Below are 17,962 nucleotides of genomic sequence, written 5' to 3'. Positions count from 1 at the left end.
GCAGCTGCATCATGAGACTAAATCAATCCACTCAGGGCGTCAAATAATGATTCTGTGTCAAAGCCTGTGGTGTCTTATAAATACACAGATGTAAGCAAACATTACCCCATGTAATCATGTGACACACAGGGTCTGGCCGTGTTTGATTGGTTAGAAGGGCAGGTTATATATAAAGTCTGCTGACATTGCTGTTCTGTAGAAAAGAAGTTGTGGAGAAAAGTTATTACAACAAAGTCTATTTAAAACTCACCAGATTTTTCTTTTCAAAAGCTGTTATTTTCTTCTGCTGATCATATTGTCATGGACACAAGAAGAGTGTGATGTTTAGTTAAAAACAAAATTTGTCTATTATAGTTAATGAGGTATTATCATAACCTGGGTTATTTAATTTTCAAACAAAAGAAACCCCCAATAAATGCAGATGCAAATAATCAGCAGTTATGTGCTCATATCACACATCAATGAAGAATATTTACATATCTGAGTCCGGGAAAGATACAGAAAGGATGTTTTTAATTTACAGATGGTAAATGCACTTATATAGCGCTTTTCTACCTATTGGCACTCAAAGTGCTTCACACTGCTTCTTATTCACCGATTCGCACTCACAATCACACACACTGATGGGAGACCTGCTATGCAGATGGCCAACGCTTACCAGAAGCAACTAAGTTGGGGTTCAGTGTCTTGCTCAAGGACACTTTGTGTGTGAAACTGTTCTAAGATCAGGTGGATTGGAAGGAAAAAATTGTCAGTTGTCACAACTGCAAATTATTTGGACAGTATAACGGTGCTTATGAAAAACTCTTATGCAAAAAGATATTTTTCAGTTAGATTTTAATGAGAATGTGCAAACTGATAATTGATAAACAAAAGACCTACAAATAATGTACAAACAATACTTTATTTTGAAAAACAGTAAGAGAGATAATAACTGGATTAATGAACCGAGAACAATTCCTTTACTTTAATATTGTCAACTACATCTTCGTCTCCTCATTTGTCTCAAATGTCTCTGTTTAGACCACCCTACACCTATTTTTACCCATTTATATGTTTTCATTCCTCCTGTTCTTTAGCTACGCACTGGCACCAGTTTTTCTCATCGCCTAGTAAATACGTGAACAAATTGAAAGACATTCTCTTGTTTATGTCATTCTTTTTTTAATTGATGATAAATATGATATGAGGAGTGGTGTGTGTGTGTGTATGTGTGTGTGTGAGACTGAGCAGACAAGCCAAGTCTGGTGGAGCCCAGTAGAACCCAGGGGCCCAGACACAACAATAAGCTACAGTATTTTATTACTGGCTGGAACTGAAGACATAGGGGTTCTCCCTGGGGACTCATTTTGCATATCATCTCATGGCTTGCATGGAGACATATTCCCTCAAAGATAAGAACAGTAACTTCCCCCAGCCCCTGTCTGCAAGTATAGTGGAACCAAATTAGCTTAAAAAAGAAAGGCCAACATCAATGCAGAGGTGGAGATATACTGGCTTAGAGCTCGTAGTTTGGCTCAATCACCAAAAACACTGGTTCCTAGATTTTCTATAGTGCAATCATGAAAATGTCCAAATCAGTGTTTGTAACACAAGCTTTCGTTAATTTATTTTGACATTTCCAGGGGGATATTTCCCAAGACTTGACAATGCTTTTTCAGCACCACAGGAGAAATCTGTTTTCAAAGGCTGATCAGTAAAAACCTGAACCAATAAACTAGACTTAATGTGTGAGATGCTCTTTAAAGCACCTATGAAATGGCAACTTGATCAAAGAGGGACAAACTCAGAGAGTTCCACGGATGATGCTTCTGTTCTAGTTACACTCTACTATGGAAAGTGGAAACACAGTAACTTGGAAATTTATTATAATACAGATGTAGTTCTTGTCTAGTCTCTAGATAAGATGCTGTTATTGGCAAGCCATGTGAATTAGACCCAGTCGGTGCTGATATTGTGTGAATAAGGTGTGTGATGTTCCCATTTGCTGTAGTCACTGCATCCATCACACTCTGAAAGTGACCTGAGACTTTAACTTCTAGAACAATGCTCCGCTAATTATTCTAGAGTAACCGGAAAAGCGTTTGCACTTATATTAGTGCTTTTCTACCTATTGGCACTCAAAGCACTTTACACTGCTTCACATCCACCCATTCACATTCACAAGCACACACACACATACACACACACACACACACACTGATGCAGCTGGCCAACACTTGCTAGGAACAACGAAGTTGGGGTTTAGTATCTTGCTCAAGGATACTTTGACAAGTGACCGGAGGAGCTGGGGATCGAACCAACAACTGCTGGATTCCTGTGCCACAGTCACCCCATAGGTGTGCTCTTAAAGAGTAACTACACCCTACATCTTTTTCGTTTATGTGTCTGAGTTGATATCAATCTTATTTCTGTCCACTAAATCCCAAGTGTGGTGGAAGAAAGCCAACCATATTACTGTACACATACAGTAACTCACACACAGTAACTGGTCTAATTTGTGCATACACTGATATGTTATAGCCACAGTTTGACAATGGAATGGAATTCAGATTCAACTTGACAGCTCACTCTCACAAGAAATAAAAACATTTCTGTAAGAGCTGAAACTGTTGTGTTTTTATGTTTGCTTGATGTAGAGTCATCTCCAAATGTGTTGGAACAGTAAATTTCAGATGTTTCTGCTGCACACTGAAGACGTTTAGCTTTGAGATCAAAAGCTGGATATCAGATGAAATTTCAGCTTTAATTCGGTGTTAAAATAAAAACATAGAATATAACACCTTTTGTAGCAGATCACCCAGAGATTAAGTGAGTAAAACTATTGCAAAAAATGACTGACAGTAGTTTCTTGTTACTCAGGGTTGTTCAGAAATCAGAAATCAGAAAGTCAAGCTGGAGTTTGTAAAATGTGAGAAGGCCAAAGTGTGAAGGAAGAAAGGATCTAAACCATACAAGCTAATCTGTATGGAGATAGTATCAGGTGTTGATTTTTACGAAGCAGCCATAAGACCCCCCTAAAACAAACAGCAACTGAAGGAAGATGCAGTAAAAGCCTGTGAAACGCATCAAAAGAAGAACCCAATAATTTGGTGATGTCAGTGAGTCATAGGCTTATTACAATTAATGCAAGAAGTATGCGATCAAACATTAGGTTTATTTATTGTAATTTACTTTTAAACTATCTGTTTCAATGTTTTTGCTGATTTAAATTATGGGTTGTCTGATACAAAAGGTGCTATATTCTATGTTGGTTAATATATCGAGGTGTAAATACTGAATATCAAATAAATGGTAAAACCCTAAATTATCATCTCATACCCATATTTTCAAGTTTTGACAAATTTCTTTAAAAGCTGACATGAATTTATATGGCAATTGTTCATGTACACAGTCAATCTACAAACCACCCAGATTCCTCCACGGGATTTGCCATGTGACTGTAGTATAGAAGAAATAGATAGTAAAATACAAGTACTAGAAAAAAATGATCTTGTGAACACTGGTTCACTGGTGAACACACTGGTGTTTCTCACTGTTGGTGTGGCATAGGGCAGTCAGTGATGCCATCTGTTTTTCCTCTTGTGTGTTCAGAATACTTTCACAGAAAACCAGAGTCACAAACACAAAGCCATAAGTTCTCACAGACAGCAACAGCTGGACGACTTACCACTGGAGCAGTTGGAGCCACCCCAGCCCGGCTCACACTGACAGGTGTTGGGGGCCATACAACGGCCATGAACACAGCTCTCTGCACAAAAAGCTGGACGCGGAGGAGACAGGAAGACGGGATCAGTACAATTACAAAGACCTTTTAAACACTCATCAGCACTTACATTTAGTTATGCAGCCGTAAAAAAACAAACCCTGTAATAATAAGATGTGGCAATTGAAGCTGATGTGTCATAAAAAGTCTGTTCTGAGACTTCTTGGCTTGACTTGGACTTGAAGGCCTTTAATTTAGACCAGAATTTGATTTGGATGTCAGTAAACACATCAATATTCATAGTCATTCAAAAGAACAGCTCAATGACACTCAATAAAATTTGCATCCAAAGGTTTTTTTTTTCTTTGTTTCAAGATTCTAATGTGATCTAGTCAGGTTCATAAATATTGCACCAATAATAAGTATTTTGGCATTTGGCCTCTGGACACCACCGATTTGAATTTGACATGACTGGTATTAACCATTCGGTTTTTATAGCAAATGTTTTTTACACTCTCCCATTGTTGGCTGCTCATATAGAAATGGAAGTAATGGTTGACATGCAGTTGCAGTCAAGAAGACTCTTGAGGATGTGGGTGTGTGTGAATAAAATACAGGCTTACAACAAGGTGAAAACCACTGGTAATGCACAAGAACAGAAAGGTCAGATTAGACTAACAGAAACCACTGGCTGCCCAGTTCTAGAATATTCTTTGGACTGATGAAACCAAGATTTCATCCTAGTAGAAGTGTTTTATGTTGATGGAAAAACAAAAAAAATCCTTTTATTAGTATTAAATGAACTCATTATGAGTGTAATTATGTCAGTTTTTTCCACTACTTGTGAACCACGATAAAATGGGGGTTTGTGTATAAAAATGGCTGTTATTCCTAAATGGGTAATGTCACGCTTTTGTCAAAGCCCTTGAATTTAGGCTAAAAGTCTTGACTTTGCTCACATCTTGAGTGTTTCAATTCAGTTTCAATGTGGTGGTGACAATATTGGTGAACCTAACTGTAGCTGCACTCTCCACCGTAAAACCATACAAGCTGATAAATCCTCTTCTGCAAATAGAAAATGATCTAATTTGACCAAAAAACCAACAGTGTTACTCATTAGCCTCTTTCATTATCGAACTACGGACAATTTCTGGAGAATCATGTCAGGACAATGTCCAGAGTTGTCAATTCACACATGTACCACAGAGCAAGAGATTCTCTAAATCACAAAGAGTTTTATGTAAGAAACTCCACTTGATTTCAGTGAGGGGTCAGCATGTATGGGAGGCAAAACATAATAGAATATTATGCTGTGGGAGCATAATTTATTTACAGCCCACTGAAGTTGTGCAAAAAAAAAAAAGATGGAAAGGATGGTCACCTAAATCCTCCCAACAATTTGAGACAGAGCAGCAACCACACACAGACTCCAGACTTTGTACTAGGGGGCTCTGTCTGGGTAAACTCTAGGCCATCTCATTCAGACATTTGCATTTTTACATATACCACCCCTGAGTAAAGTTGCCAGGTCATGTGTGAAAGGGTTAGTTTTAGGCTCTTTAGGAAAAATATGAAAAATGGCTGGAACTAACAAGTGAATTTTATTGTAAATTGAATGTGTAACACATAGACATCTTACAAATAAAATGTAATATAATTAACCTTAAAATACTTTGACTTCAATTTCAATCTGACTCCCACGTGGAGATGTTGCCAGGGGTCTCTGGCAAAGCCTCCTTTCTGTGGCATCCAGTTGAGGAGCTCAGTGACACTGTCAGAGCAGCATGTGATAGCTGCCTACACAACAGAGCCTTTTCACACCAGAACAAATTACCATGTGAAGTCCTGAGGTACGTTATCTCAGGCCCTGTATGAATCAAACTGTGGTCTCCGACTCCACTAAGGCACACAAATAATAAGACTTTATGATGGCCAACTACTTCTCCCATTATAAGAACAGACTGTGTGTTAATATAAGGCTGTCTTTTACAGTGACTGCTGGAAAACAGTTGTTGTTTTTGCCACTGGCCACTGGGAATTTACACCTGTCACTGCCTGCTGGCTCCTGACAGAGAGGGGTGGGAGCTACACAGTAGCCTCTCTGGCAAGTGAAGTCATTGTAATAACAACATGTGTAGTGAGACAAGCTCTGTTTTAATGACTACTGATAATTATTCAGCTGAACTAGCACAGAGAAGCAGTATGTATTAACACATTACTCCAAACCGTATAATTCCCACGATTCTCTTTTAAACACTCATCAGCACTTACATTTAGTTATGCAGCCGTAAAAAAACAAACCCTGTAATAATAAGATGTGGCAATTGAAGCTGATGTGTCATAAAAAGTCTGTTCTGAGACTTCTTGGCTTGACTTGGACTTGAAGGCCTTTAATTTAGACCAGAATTTGATTTGGATGTCAGTAAACACATCAATATTCATAGTCATTCAAAAGAACAGCTCAATGACACTCAATAAAATTTGCATCCAAAGGTTTTTTTTTTCTTTGTTTCAAGATTCTAATGTGATCTAGTCAGGTTCATAAATATTGCACCAATAATAAGTATTTTGGCATTTGGCCTCTGGACACCACCGATTTGAATTTGACATGACTGGTATTAACCATTCGGTTTTTATAGCAAATGTTTTTTACACTCTCCCATTGTTGGCTGCTCATATAGAAATGGAAGTAATGGTTGACATGCAGTTGCAGTCAAGAAGACTCTTGAGGATGTGGGTGTGTGTGAATAAAATACAGGCTTACAACAAGGTGAAAACCACTGGTAATGCACAAGAACAGAAAGGTCAGATTAGACTAACAGAAACCACTGGCTGCCCAGTTCTAGAATATTCTTTGGACTGATGAAACCAAGATTTCATCCTAGTAGAAGTGTTTTATGTTGATGGAAAAACAAAAAAAATCCTTTTATTAGTATTAAATGAACTCATTATGAGTGTAATTATGTCAGTTTTTTCCACTACTTGTGAACCACGATAAAATGGGGGTTTGTGTATAAAAATGGCTGTTATTCCTAAATGGGTAATGTCACGCTTTTGTCAAAGCCCTTGAATTTAGGCTAAAAGTCTTGACTTTGCTCACATCTTGAGTGTTTCAATTCAGTTTCAATGTGGTGGTGACAATATTGGTGAACCTAACTGTAGCTGCACTCTCCACCGTAAAACCATACAAGCTGATAAATCCTCTTCTGCAAATAGAAAATGATCTAATTTGACCAAAAAACCAACAGTGTTACTCATTAGCCTCTTTCATTATCGAACTACGGACAATTTCTGGAGAATCATGTCAGGACAATGTCCAGAGTTGTCAATTCACACATGTACCACAGAGCAAGAGATTCTCTAAATCACAAAGAGTTTTATGTAAGAAACTCCACTTGATTTCAGTGAGGGGTCAGCATGTATGGGAGGCAAAACATAATAGAATATTATGCTGTGGGAGCATAATTTATTTACAGCCCACTGAAGTTGTGCAAAAAAAAAAAAGATGGAAAGGATGGTCACCTAAATCCTCCCAACAATTTGAGACAGAGCAGCAACCACACACAGACTCCAGACTTTGTACTAGGGGGCTCTGTCTGGGTAAACTCTAGGCCATCTCATTCAGACATTTGCATTTTTACATATACCACCCCTGAGTAAAGTTGCCAGGTCATGTGTGAAAGGGTTAGTTTTAGGCTCTTTAGGAAAAATATGAAAAATGGCTGGAACTAACAAGTGAATTTTATTGTAAATTGAATGTGTAACACATAGACATCTTACAAATAAAATGTAATATAATTAACCTTAAAATACTTTGACTTCAATTTCAATCTGACTCCCACGTGGAGATGTTGCCAGGGGTCTCTGGCAAAGCCTCCTTTCTGTGGCATCCAGTTGAGGAGCTCAGTGACACTGTCAGAGCAGCATGTGATAGCTGCCTACACAACAGAGCCTTTTCACACCAGAACAAATTACCATGTGAAGTCCTGAGGTACGTTATCTCAGGCCCTGTATGAATCAAACTGTGGTCTCCGACTCCACTAAGGCACACAAATAATAAGACTTTATGATGGCCAACTACTTCTCCCATTATAAGAACAGACTGTGTGTTAATATAAGGCTGTCTTTTACAGTGACTGCTGGAAAACAGTTGTTGTTTTTGCCACTGGCCACTGGGAATTTACACCTGTCACTGCCTGCTGGCTCCTGACAGAGAGGGGTGGGAGCTACACAGTAGCCTCTCTGGCAAGTGAAGTCATTGTAATAACAACATGTGTAGTGAGACAAGCTCTGTTTTAATGACTACTGATAATTATTCAGCTGAACTAGCACAGAGAAGCAGTATGTATTAACACATTACTCCAAACCGTATAATTCCCACGATTCTCTTTTAAATACTCAATAAACTTGAACCTATTTTGTAAATTTAGTTCTGTATACATCACTTTAAATTGTTCATTAGGTTTTATTACTAAAACAGAAAAAAACATTATCGTGTGTGTGTAGATACCCACGAGCACACATCTCTCCGTTCTCATAGAAGCCTGGGCAGCACTGGGACTTTCTCCGGTACATGGTTTTCTCTCCTCTACGATATGCTGTCCGATAGCTCACCCTGCACACAGAGAAGAATTAATGCTGTCGGCGCACATGACAACAACTAATACAGTAAATGCAAAAGTACAGTGCCTATAAAAAACATTCATCCCTCTTGGAAGTTTGCAGTTTTGTTCCATTCGAACTGCTCTAACTCTGTGAGGTTATACAGGGATCATGATGAACAGCACTTCAAGTCCAGACACAAATTGCAATGGATTGAGGTCTTAACTTGGCCTCACTGTTACAATAACGTTGTTGTCTTTAAACCAAGCTTCTCCCAAAATCACTGTTCTCTTGCAGACTGTATTGGGTTCTCTTCAGGACTTACAAGCCTTTCAGGGCTGCTGCAGAGAAGCCTCTGCACAGCATGTGCTGCCACGTCCATGCCTCACAGTGTGATGGTGTTTTTCATAATGTGTAGAGTTTGGTTTTCTTCCAAACATAACCAATAGACCACGGGTAAATTTTACTGCTCAATTTTCGTCTTATCCAGTTTAAGCCTGACTTATACTCGTGTTTCAAGAGGCTATGAAGTGGCCCACACCCCTGTGAGAATTTATACTTGTGTGGTGATGTCTGTGTCACGCTGCAATTACACAGCTAAACTGGTAGTTGGCAGTGCCATTTTTATACCATTTAATGATTTATTCTTTAACTGTTTTTTTTTTTTCGATCTTCTACAAATAGTGTCTGAGACTGAGCAGATAATGTTGAGTTGGAGCTAACAGATGTTAAACAGCAGTTACTTTTAGTGAAACTGCTGCTAGGCAGAAAAAAAGAGCAGACGTTAGAGGAGATGATCCATATGACCACTGAACTGATTGTTACACAAAGACAGGAAAGACTTTGGTGTAGGGGTCTGTGAAGGGTCCGCAGCTATGCAGAATTTATGTAAGACCTATGGCTCAGACTTGACGCACAAGTATAAATCAAGCTTTAGTTTCCCCCTGAAAAAAATCTAGCACATTTAATATGAGCTTTTTTGTTGCTACTGTCCTAAAACTTCACCTGCTGAAGTAACTGGGCTGCAGTTGTTCTCTCAGATCTCAGCTGCTGAAGCTCCTTCAGCTTCCTCATAGATATCTTGGGGGACACCCTCACTTGTCTCCTCTTGTACAGTAAATCAGTTTTTGAGGACGGCCTGCTCAAAGCAGATTTACACCCGTGCCCCCTTCTAACTATTATTAGCGATGGATTGAATGTATTCCAATATATATTAATGACTTCTATCCATCCTGTGACTACTATTTGTCAATCATCTTACAAAGAGTTTTTTGAAGTGTTCTGTCTTCATGGTGTAGAATTTTGCAGTAACTTGACCTTCCAGAAACAGGTGTATTTATACTACAACCCTTTAATCACTTTCGCTCCTTCAGGTGATCTCCACTGTGCCACATTTAAAATAAACTGGCTGCACTAGTGAGGTTTTAGATGAGTTACTCGTAAGGGGGTTAATACTTATGCCATCAGTTACTGTACAATTTACATTTTTAATTAATTGCCACTACTTTAACTAATTGGTGATTTGTTTACTGTACATTTTTTTCCAAAGACCCAGTTTTATCAACCATGACTCAAAGTAGAAAGGAAATAAAAGGAAAAACTTTGAAGAAGGGATAATATATTTTATAGGCACTGTACATTATTGGTTTCAATCTTCTGTTGAGATTTAATGTTAAAGGACCATCTTCATTTTTCTAAATACCAATACAACCTCAAATACCAGCACTAACTGTGATTGAATCCTTGAACTCTGATAAAGGTAACATGTTTTAGTATATTTAGATTATATTTTGTCACTTGCTGAAGTCTGTGAAGATTTAAACAGGCTCTGTGTCTGTGTGCACCATACACTCACTGAATGCACCATAAGCATGAACTGTTTAACATGCTTGTCACCGTTGTTGTGAAGTGGTTACATCTACTGTTTGTTTTTTTTATTAATTTCTTAATCTGTTCATCTAAATACAACAAACAGCTCTTCTTTTTCTCTCCGTCAGAGGTTGACATCATGTAGTGCACAATAGGCAGTGTGAATAGGCATCAAGTCTGTGTGATGTGGTCCTCACCTGTGTCTGGTGCACTTGAACCAGTTGAGGATGTCAGTGCAGCTGGTGTAATAAACCTGATCAAAAGGATGGGCATATGACTCCTGCACTGTCACTGAATAACTGCAACAACGGGAATACACAGAGAGAAATTAAGCATAAGGACATGAGCACAATCTGCATGCTTGTGTGTGTGTGTATGCGGGCATGTGCATGTCTGTGTGTCCAGAAAATGTCCATCAAAATAACTGACCTCTCCCAGTGACTGCAGACATTTGGATCCTCCAAGTTGAGTGAGGAAGTGATGCAAGGCAGGAAAAAGAAAGCCACAGGCAAAAGGACTGTCCTGTGGCAGCACAGTGACACAGCCATTTCAGTCAGAGCTGTACCTTTACACAGAGAAGGGTGGGGAGGGAGTATGTATTTACATGTTGCCTAAAGTGAGATGTACATAAATTAAAGATTGATTTAGAAACACATTAAACGTGGGTGTTTGTGTCGAGGTAATACAAATCTTGCTAGTACAAATGTTTCTGCATCACCAAAAGTAACAAAAGTCAAGGACTGTATTGCTTTTTGAAGTTCGCCCCCCCTTTATGAAATGTTCTAAAATGTTCTCTCAACCTATCTGAGGACCTTCGTCCTCAGACCTTCGACCTTTCGTCCTTTTAGGTGTTACTGAAAGATATTTAAGACTGAAGACTAGGAAGGCCTTCGTAGAAACATTGACCTTGCTCTTTTTAAACTGTTGACTTGGCCTTTTGCTTTGGAACCAGGAGGCTTCCTTTGCACTCAGCTGTATGCTGCCATCCAGATAATGTCTTTTTCTGGAAAGGTTTCTGGATATTTCAACAGCATGGCTTTGTAGTAAAAGAGTCCAGGTGCTAAACGGCCCTGCTTACAGTCCAGGCCTATCACTCACTTGAACCATTTGGAGCATTATGAAGTGAAAAATACAATAATGTAGACCATAAACAAGAATTGGGAAAATAATTGGCTTTGAAATGTAAAGCAATTGGTCTCCTCTGTTCTCAAACTTTTACAGAATGTTGGTAAATCTACAGTAAATAATTGGTTTCAAAAGATTTGCATACTGTTGTATTCTCGTTATTTACGTATTTACATTTACAACTACACAATCTATGTTGTTAAGCCAGTTATTCCTCCCATTTGGTCCAGACCAGACATATACCTGTAGGATTCATCAATTCTAGTGACTTTAGTCATTGTATGTCGTTGAATATTCTCAGTCATGCAGGTTTCATTATCCGAAGATTGAATCATGTCAACTTGACTTCTTTTCCTTGTTAATCATAGTAATTACTTTTTTAAATTAAAGTTATAAAGTCATCCCAGAGATGTCACCAACAGTTGCTATTAAAGACAATGATGTTTTTGGTTGCGTTTATGCAATGAGGTCAGACTGAACATTCTTTTCAATCTGCAGCTTTCTTTTACCATTAATGACACACACATTCAACGGAAACCTTTAACTTGCAAAGTGGTGCCTTTGATTAAAACAAATATAATCAACAGTATTCAGCACTGTTCTCTCATCCTGGCTGGTGTGGGACTACAAACATGAGGTTTTTCCATTCTTATCTCCACAGCTGTTATGTTTTGTTTGCCACAATGACAGAACTCCAGTAAGAGATTGGTGGTTTCACTATGCTCTGCTGTTATTTGGGTTTTTACAAAGCTTCACTTAATGAGAAAGAACATACACTTGCTGTATATGACTGAGGAGTTTATGCAGAAACACAATCACAATGGCAATACTTGATTTGACATAAAAAGATGAAAAATCTATGTATGTCTGTCCATGTAAAACAATGCAGCAATATATCCACAGACACGTCAGCTGTACTACATGGTATGACTGTTTATTTGCTCTGTATTACTACAGCTTTCATTCGGATGATGAATAGAGCAGCCATATTGGATTTTGAGGTCAGGGTTACTCTAACTACATATGGGTAACCATAAGAGTCAACAATCAACTGACCCTTTGGCTTGTTTAAAAAAAAAAAAAAAGCAAATTCTGGAGCTTACTCACTTGTGAAACTCAACTTCAATATTTATTGTCATTTCATATTTGTGAAAAATATTTATAGGACAGAGTTCAGTTCTACCATGCGTGGTTTGGAACAAAAGCAGTAGCAGGTAAATGTGCAGCTGATTGAAATTATTTTATGCACTGAGAGCTGCTTCATCTAGAATAATACATCAGCATTTCTTTGTTCATTAGATTCTGTTTTATCTGTATCTAACTAATGTAACTAAAGCTGACAGATACATAGAGTGCACTAAAACTTAACATAAAATGGAAACATACACGTAAAATACAAACAATAAATAGTACAGGCTAAAGAAGGATTCGAGGAAAAACATGTCAGGTGCTGGATTGGCTGCTGTTCCATCCAGTCTGAATTAAAATCAAGACCTAATCTACTGCAAGAACTGCGGCACACAAGCTTCCGGCTGAAATAAGGTTGTATTATTTTCAATATTAAAAAGTACTTGTCACAATAACTCTGTGCTCATCTGCTTAAGTTGGTTAAATTCTTTATTTGGTTAAAGAATGATTACATTAACCAGTAACAAAGGTGAGAATAAGAATATGAAAAAATCCATATGTACCCTAAAATAATATTGACCAACGGGCTTAAATACTCTAAAGTGTGAAGAATGTGTACAAAAAGGTTCAGAAATCGAATTATACTGCCACGTATAAAAGTATCACTTAAATGTCTTTTGGAATCTTTAGATTTGTCAGTGTGTCGACAGAATATAATGTGTGTCTGGTCTCCTTCCTTGATGGTACAGAAACAGCTGGTGACTACAGCGCATGAAGTAGCCACTTTATTGCCCCATCTCCTCGATGAGTTTAAAGAGGATGAAGAGGTTAGCCTTGTGTCCCCTGGCCTGCTTTTCAAAATGTTAGTTGAGGGAGGAAGCCTGTAAGATGTCTCCAGTGGCCATAGCTGCTGACAGCGTGTCTGTGCAGGCAGTTTATGGGCCAGCAGGCCAGTCCTCTCTGGTTTCACTGAGCTAAGAAAGGGCACAGCTGCAGCCACCAACACTGAAACTCTCCCCAATCCAAGACAACTGCACTGCTGCACAAACAAGGACCATGCTGTGTATGTGAATGGGCTCAAGGCAAAAAACCCCTAATGAAGCAGATTAGGCCGGGTTGCACAACTTTGATACACTGTTCCAGGCAGAATAGTATTGACGCCTCTCTGTCCGCTAACAAAGGACTGCCAGGAACCAAGACTTGCTGTCTGAAGTCCCTCCAGGACCATACAAAAGGTGCACTCAGGCCAGTTTTCAGAGCCCGTTTTCTCAAATGCAGGAAACATTAAAATGTAAACTGGAAATCCAAGTTGCTGTTAGACTGACCTACAGTCAAGACTTTATTTAAGCAGTAACACAGGTAGTTCTTCTTCAGTCTCTGTGACTCAGTAAATTCAATTTCAAATAAAACATAATAAAAATAATAATGTTACTTTATTAGAGTGCTACACTGTGTGGCACATATAGCCTTTAATTCTCTCTCTCTGTGTACAATATATAAAGTATATATGAAATAATTATATTAAGTCCTTTTCTGTCAAGTCTTGGACCATAGACATCAGCAGACGTTTTGTTTCTCCCCTGATAATGCTCTCCCAGGTCGTCCCCAGACGTCTTCAGTTCCTTTGTCGTGAGATCTGAGGGCTCTTTGTCTGGTCTCCAGCAAGTGGAATCCACTACATTGTGCATTTTTTTTACAAGGTCATTTACATTTGTTTTCTAGTTTCATGTGACCACCAGCATTTTTAGAATGTAGCCAACTGTGGATTTGGGCAATTGTAAACAAGCTACGTCTGATATCACTCTTACTTTCTTCAGTTACATGGTCAGATTAAGCCCATGATGTTCTACAATGAGGAACAGATACAGAGAATGATAGTGGTATAGAAAGAGGGAAAGCTGCTGCTTGCTGCACATTGTCACAAACACTTTTCATTAAGTGGGAAATATTCTTAAGAAGTTAAAAACTGCAAATTGACCAATGGAAAATGGTGGGATGTACATGTGAGTATGATTCACATCCCGCATATGTATTGTTTTGTCAATGTTGCTCAGTGACAGAATATCTGCAAGCAGATTCTGTGTTGCAGTAAATTATAGGGATAAGATGGAATACCTACTTTCAATGGCTGTTACCAGTTATCCACAACATAGTTATGGGCCAACAGACCTGCTCCATGATGTTCAGTGGGACATCATCATGCACTGCTATGTCTTTTAGCTTTGGCAAATAAATGGATGATAAAAAATCTAAAAATAATCATGCTTTTGGTTATGGACACAAAAGACTCTAGTGTAGGTCTAATCACAGAAACAACATCTAAACTAACATTAGTGACTAATGATGTAAAACAGGACACAAACTGTTGTCTCTCATCTAAATTCTTGTTTCTTATGCCACACACCATCCACCCCAACCTGCTCCCTGAAAAGACTTCCTATTATGAATTTCATCAGCACATGCAGTGGTCGAAAGTAACAAGTAGTTACTGTACTTAAGTAAAGTACAGATATGTGAAAAATGCACTTAAGTATATTTAATTATGGCTACTTTGTCTCATTACTCCACCGCATCTAAGAGCAAATATCTCTACTTTTGAGTTGAGTTAAAATTGTAACACTTTACAGATTATATAATACACAACTATTTCCATTTTCTCATATCATGGTCTTATTTAATAAACGTATTGACATATTAGCAGTACTCAAAGTAAGCTGGTATGTGGGTGACTTTAGGCGACTGTGGTGCAGGAAGGTAGAGTGGTCGACCACCAATCTCGCAGTTGTTGGTTTGATCGCCGGCTCCTCCCGGCACATGTCAAAGTGTCCTTGAGCAAGACACTAAACCCCAACTTTGTTGCTTCCGGTGAGTGTTGGCCAGCATCATAGCAGCTCCCCCATCGGTGTGTGAATGGGTGAATAAGAAGCAGTGTAAAGCGCTTTGAGTGCCAATATAAGTGCTATATAAGTGCAGACCATTTGCCATGTATGCAGTAATTTTATTCTTTGGCTACCTGAACTTGAACTTGATGTTGCTTATCTCTTCTTCTCACTCTAAATTAATAGTTTTGAAATAAAAATGAAGAAAAGTACCAGATCTTCAAACCCATCATTTATGATGTTAGTGTACATTTGTTTGGTGTATATTATGTTAAACAAGAGAGACTGGGATACTGGTTATATAATTGTCTTTTCATACATGCCTGCTTCATCATATGGTGTGAAATCTTCTCCATTGGGTGACATACCTATTTCTTCATTCCACAACTTGTGGATGGAAACGCTGCCCCACATGCTCTGAATTGGCATTTCCTTATACTGGAGCTGGTCAGCTACTCATGCCCAAGATCTCTGATGGAGGTTCGATGATTTACAGCAGTTGGGACAATATGTGATCACACGTTTTCAAGAATGTTTTATAAAGCTATATTTTAAGAAATGAATCCCCACCTATTTAAAAATAATTTCCTCTGTGTCTTAAATTACAGTAATTGAGGTTGATGTTACACTTACAGCTGGACTGAACCATCACTGTTTCTTCTACTCAGAAAAACCATGACATGAGGTTGAATCAATTTACTTGACATTCTCCCACCACAGTCTGTGAAAATTAATATTTTAGTGTAGAAGCTATTTGTTACAGTACACATGATATTTTGTTAGGTCATTTCAGGTCAAACAGCAGGACAAAGTCAAGTCACCAGGAAACCAAGCTGGGACAGTTGAGTAGTGTACTCCATGCATTTCGCCAACACCAATCCATCTCTTCAAACTTCATCAAGACTCTAGCAACAAACAAACCAAATTCTGTTCCTAGAAACTGGTGGCAACATCCTTCATCTAAAATAGTCAGGCCATGTGTTGTACAAAGAGCAGTTTAAACTCTGTTTAAACTGGCATCCATGTTGGTTAGACGTTTATGGATGAAATTACTTGAGCAGTTTATGGTTAGAAATACGTACAGTTTCCCAACGTGTCTGTTTGTCCCACTATTGTTAGATTATACTGCATTGGGACAGTGATTCAGAATTGATATTACTAGTAAGTTATTTTTACTTTAATAAAAGCTGGATTCTTGGATAAAATTAAGAAACATTAACAGCAAATCTATATAGTACCGGTAAACAACAGACTGGCTGTTGAACAATTAATATAATAAGTCTACACCAACCAGCTTTTAATATGGTGATGAACAGGGGACAGAATGAAAACAACATGTGATGTTGGTCATGATTGACAGGTGTCGAGAGACACTGTGTGTCTGCACACGGCTCAGAGTGGCCATGCTGGTGGTATTAAGGTTGTGGCTATCAGTTTATTTGAATGAAAAAACCCGACACATCATCAGCCAGTGAATCTTTCCACCGCCTGTAGGGGCCCTGTTCTCAGGGCACAAGCATAACAAACCAGTTTGCTGACTCTCCATCCAAGTCTTCGCCGAATGACGGTCCTGACCTATATCCGCTGGGCTTTGATATCAACAGTAAAAAATCCTACTCCTGTCTCATCTATCAGATCATGCAAAAACTCTTTCGCCTACCTTCTCAGTCAGGAAAACGATTGTGGCTTTGCGCATGGAGACTGTTGGTCCTGAAAAGTCCAGTGGTTAATCATAGAAACCCAGTGTAAACTCCACACGAAAGATTAAAATCAAGCTGAATTCCCAGTGTTAACAACAGTCTCCGCGGCAGCGTCTCATCCACATACTCACAAACTTTTCTTATTCTACTGTGCGATCATTGGTCGGACTGCTATGTGACGTCAATAGCCTCTCCGCCAATGACGGCTTATCATCATACTGCATTCGTTTCTCATTATTTTGATATGGGAATTAACGTTTAAACTCGTAAGTGATAGTTTGTTTGTTTGTTTTTTATTATTATTTTCTTTTAGGCTCTGACCATTGCAGTAGCCCTCAGGCTCAGCTCACTCACCTTTTTCCTTATCTCGTTGTGTTTATAAAAAATGTATTGACAGTGGACATATGTGTTTGACCATCTTAACTTGCTGATAGACATGAGAAGGTGAATGTTGCAATGAATCCACAACATGACCTCGGGATGCAGTAACATGTTCTGCTGAACTGTGATTTTCTTAGGATCTCTAATCAAGTAATCAAGCTGGATTTTTTTTTTTTTTATAATTACACAAGATCTGCAACAAAACATAAACAAACATATTTTTAAAAGATCTCTTTTAAGAGGACACTTAATTCAACAAAATTCATCAAAACACATTCTAAACTTAGAAAGCTGCCCTGCTTCTGTTCGACACCTTTTCAACTTTGCTGCCTCCTGCTGGTTTAACAACTTTCTACAACTCTTCAGAAGGAAGCTGCGACGTAATAAAAATAATAAGCTTATTAGATTTAAAGCACTTTTTTAGATTTAGAATAATATTGAATTGTCCTATCACCAAAATAAACTTTTTCCACCTCTGTTGTGTTGACTTGACATTTAAGTTTTTGCTGTTGTGTAGCAATTATCACATATCCTACAAAGTCTATGGCCTATTTGATGGAGTAGATTGTCCA

The 17,962-nt window shown here is 38.4% G+C and overlaps 1 protein-coding gene across 4 annotated transcripts in view; it reads right to left on the bottom strand.

Moving 5' to 3' along the window:
- megf10 (multiple EGF-like-domains 10) overlaps positions 1 to 17,128 on the bottom strand; it is a 59,803-nt gene extending 42,675 nt beyond the window's left edge. For 3 of the 4 annotated variants that reach the window (XM_067484365.1, XM_067484367.1, XM_067484366.1), the window contains exons 1-5: positions 16,970 to 17,128; positions 10,607 to 10,742; positions 10,375 to 10,476; positions 8,221 to 8,321; positions 3,671 to 3,763 (exon numbers count right to left, since the gene is read on the bottom strand). In XM_067484365.1, coding sequence (XP_067340466.1) covers positions 3,671 to 3,763; positions 8,221 to 8,321; positions 10,375 to 10,476; positions 10,607 to 10,725 — 415 coding nt within the window. In that variant the 5' untranslated portion in view covers positions 10,726 to 10,742; positions 16,970 to 17,128. Of the gene's footprint in view, positions 1 to 3,670; positions 3,764 to 8,220; positions 8,322 to 10,374; positions 10,477 to 10,606; positions 10,743 to 16,969 lie in introns of those variants that run through there. The other variant, XM_067484368.1, reaches the window with a different exon arrangement.
- Between the last annotated feature and the right edge of the window lie 834 nt (positions 17,129 to 17,962).

The sequence above is a fragment of the Channa argus genome, chromosome 18, assembly GCF_033026475.1.
Source record: "Channa argus isolate prfri chromosome 18, Channa argus male v1.0, whole genome shotgun sequence".
Taxonomy (NCBI): domain Eukaryota; kingdom Metazoa; phylum Chordata; class Actinopteri; order Anabantiformes; family Channidae; genus Channa; species Channa argus.
Note: the sequence above shows the minus strand (reverse complement) of the source record. Positions and strands in the feature narration are given on the sequence as shown.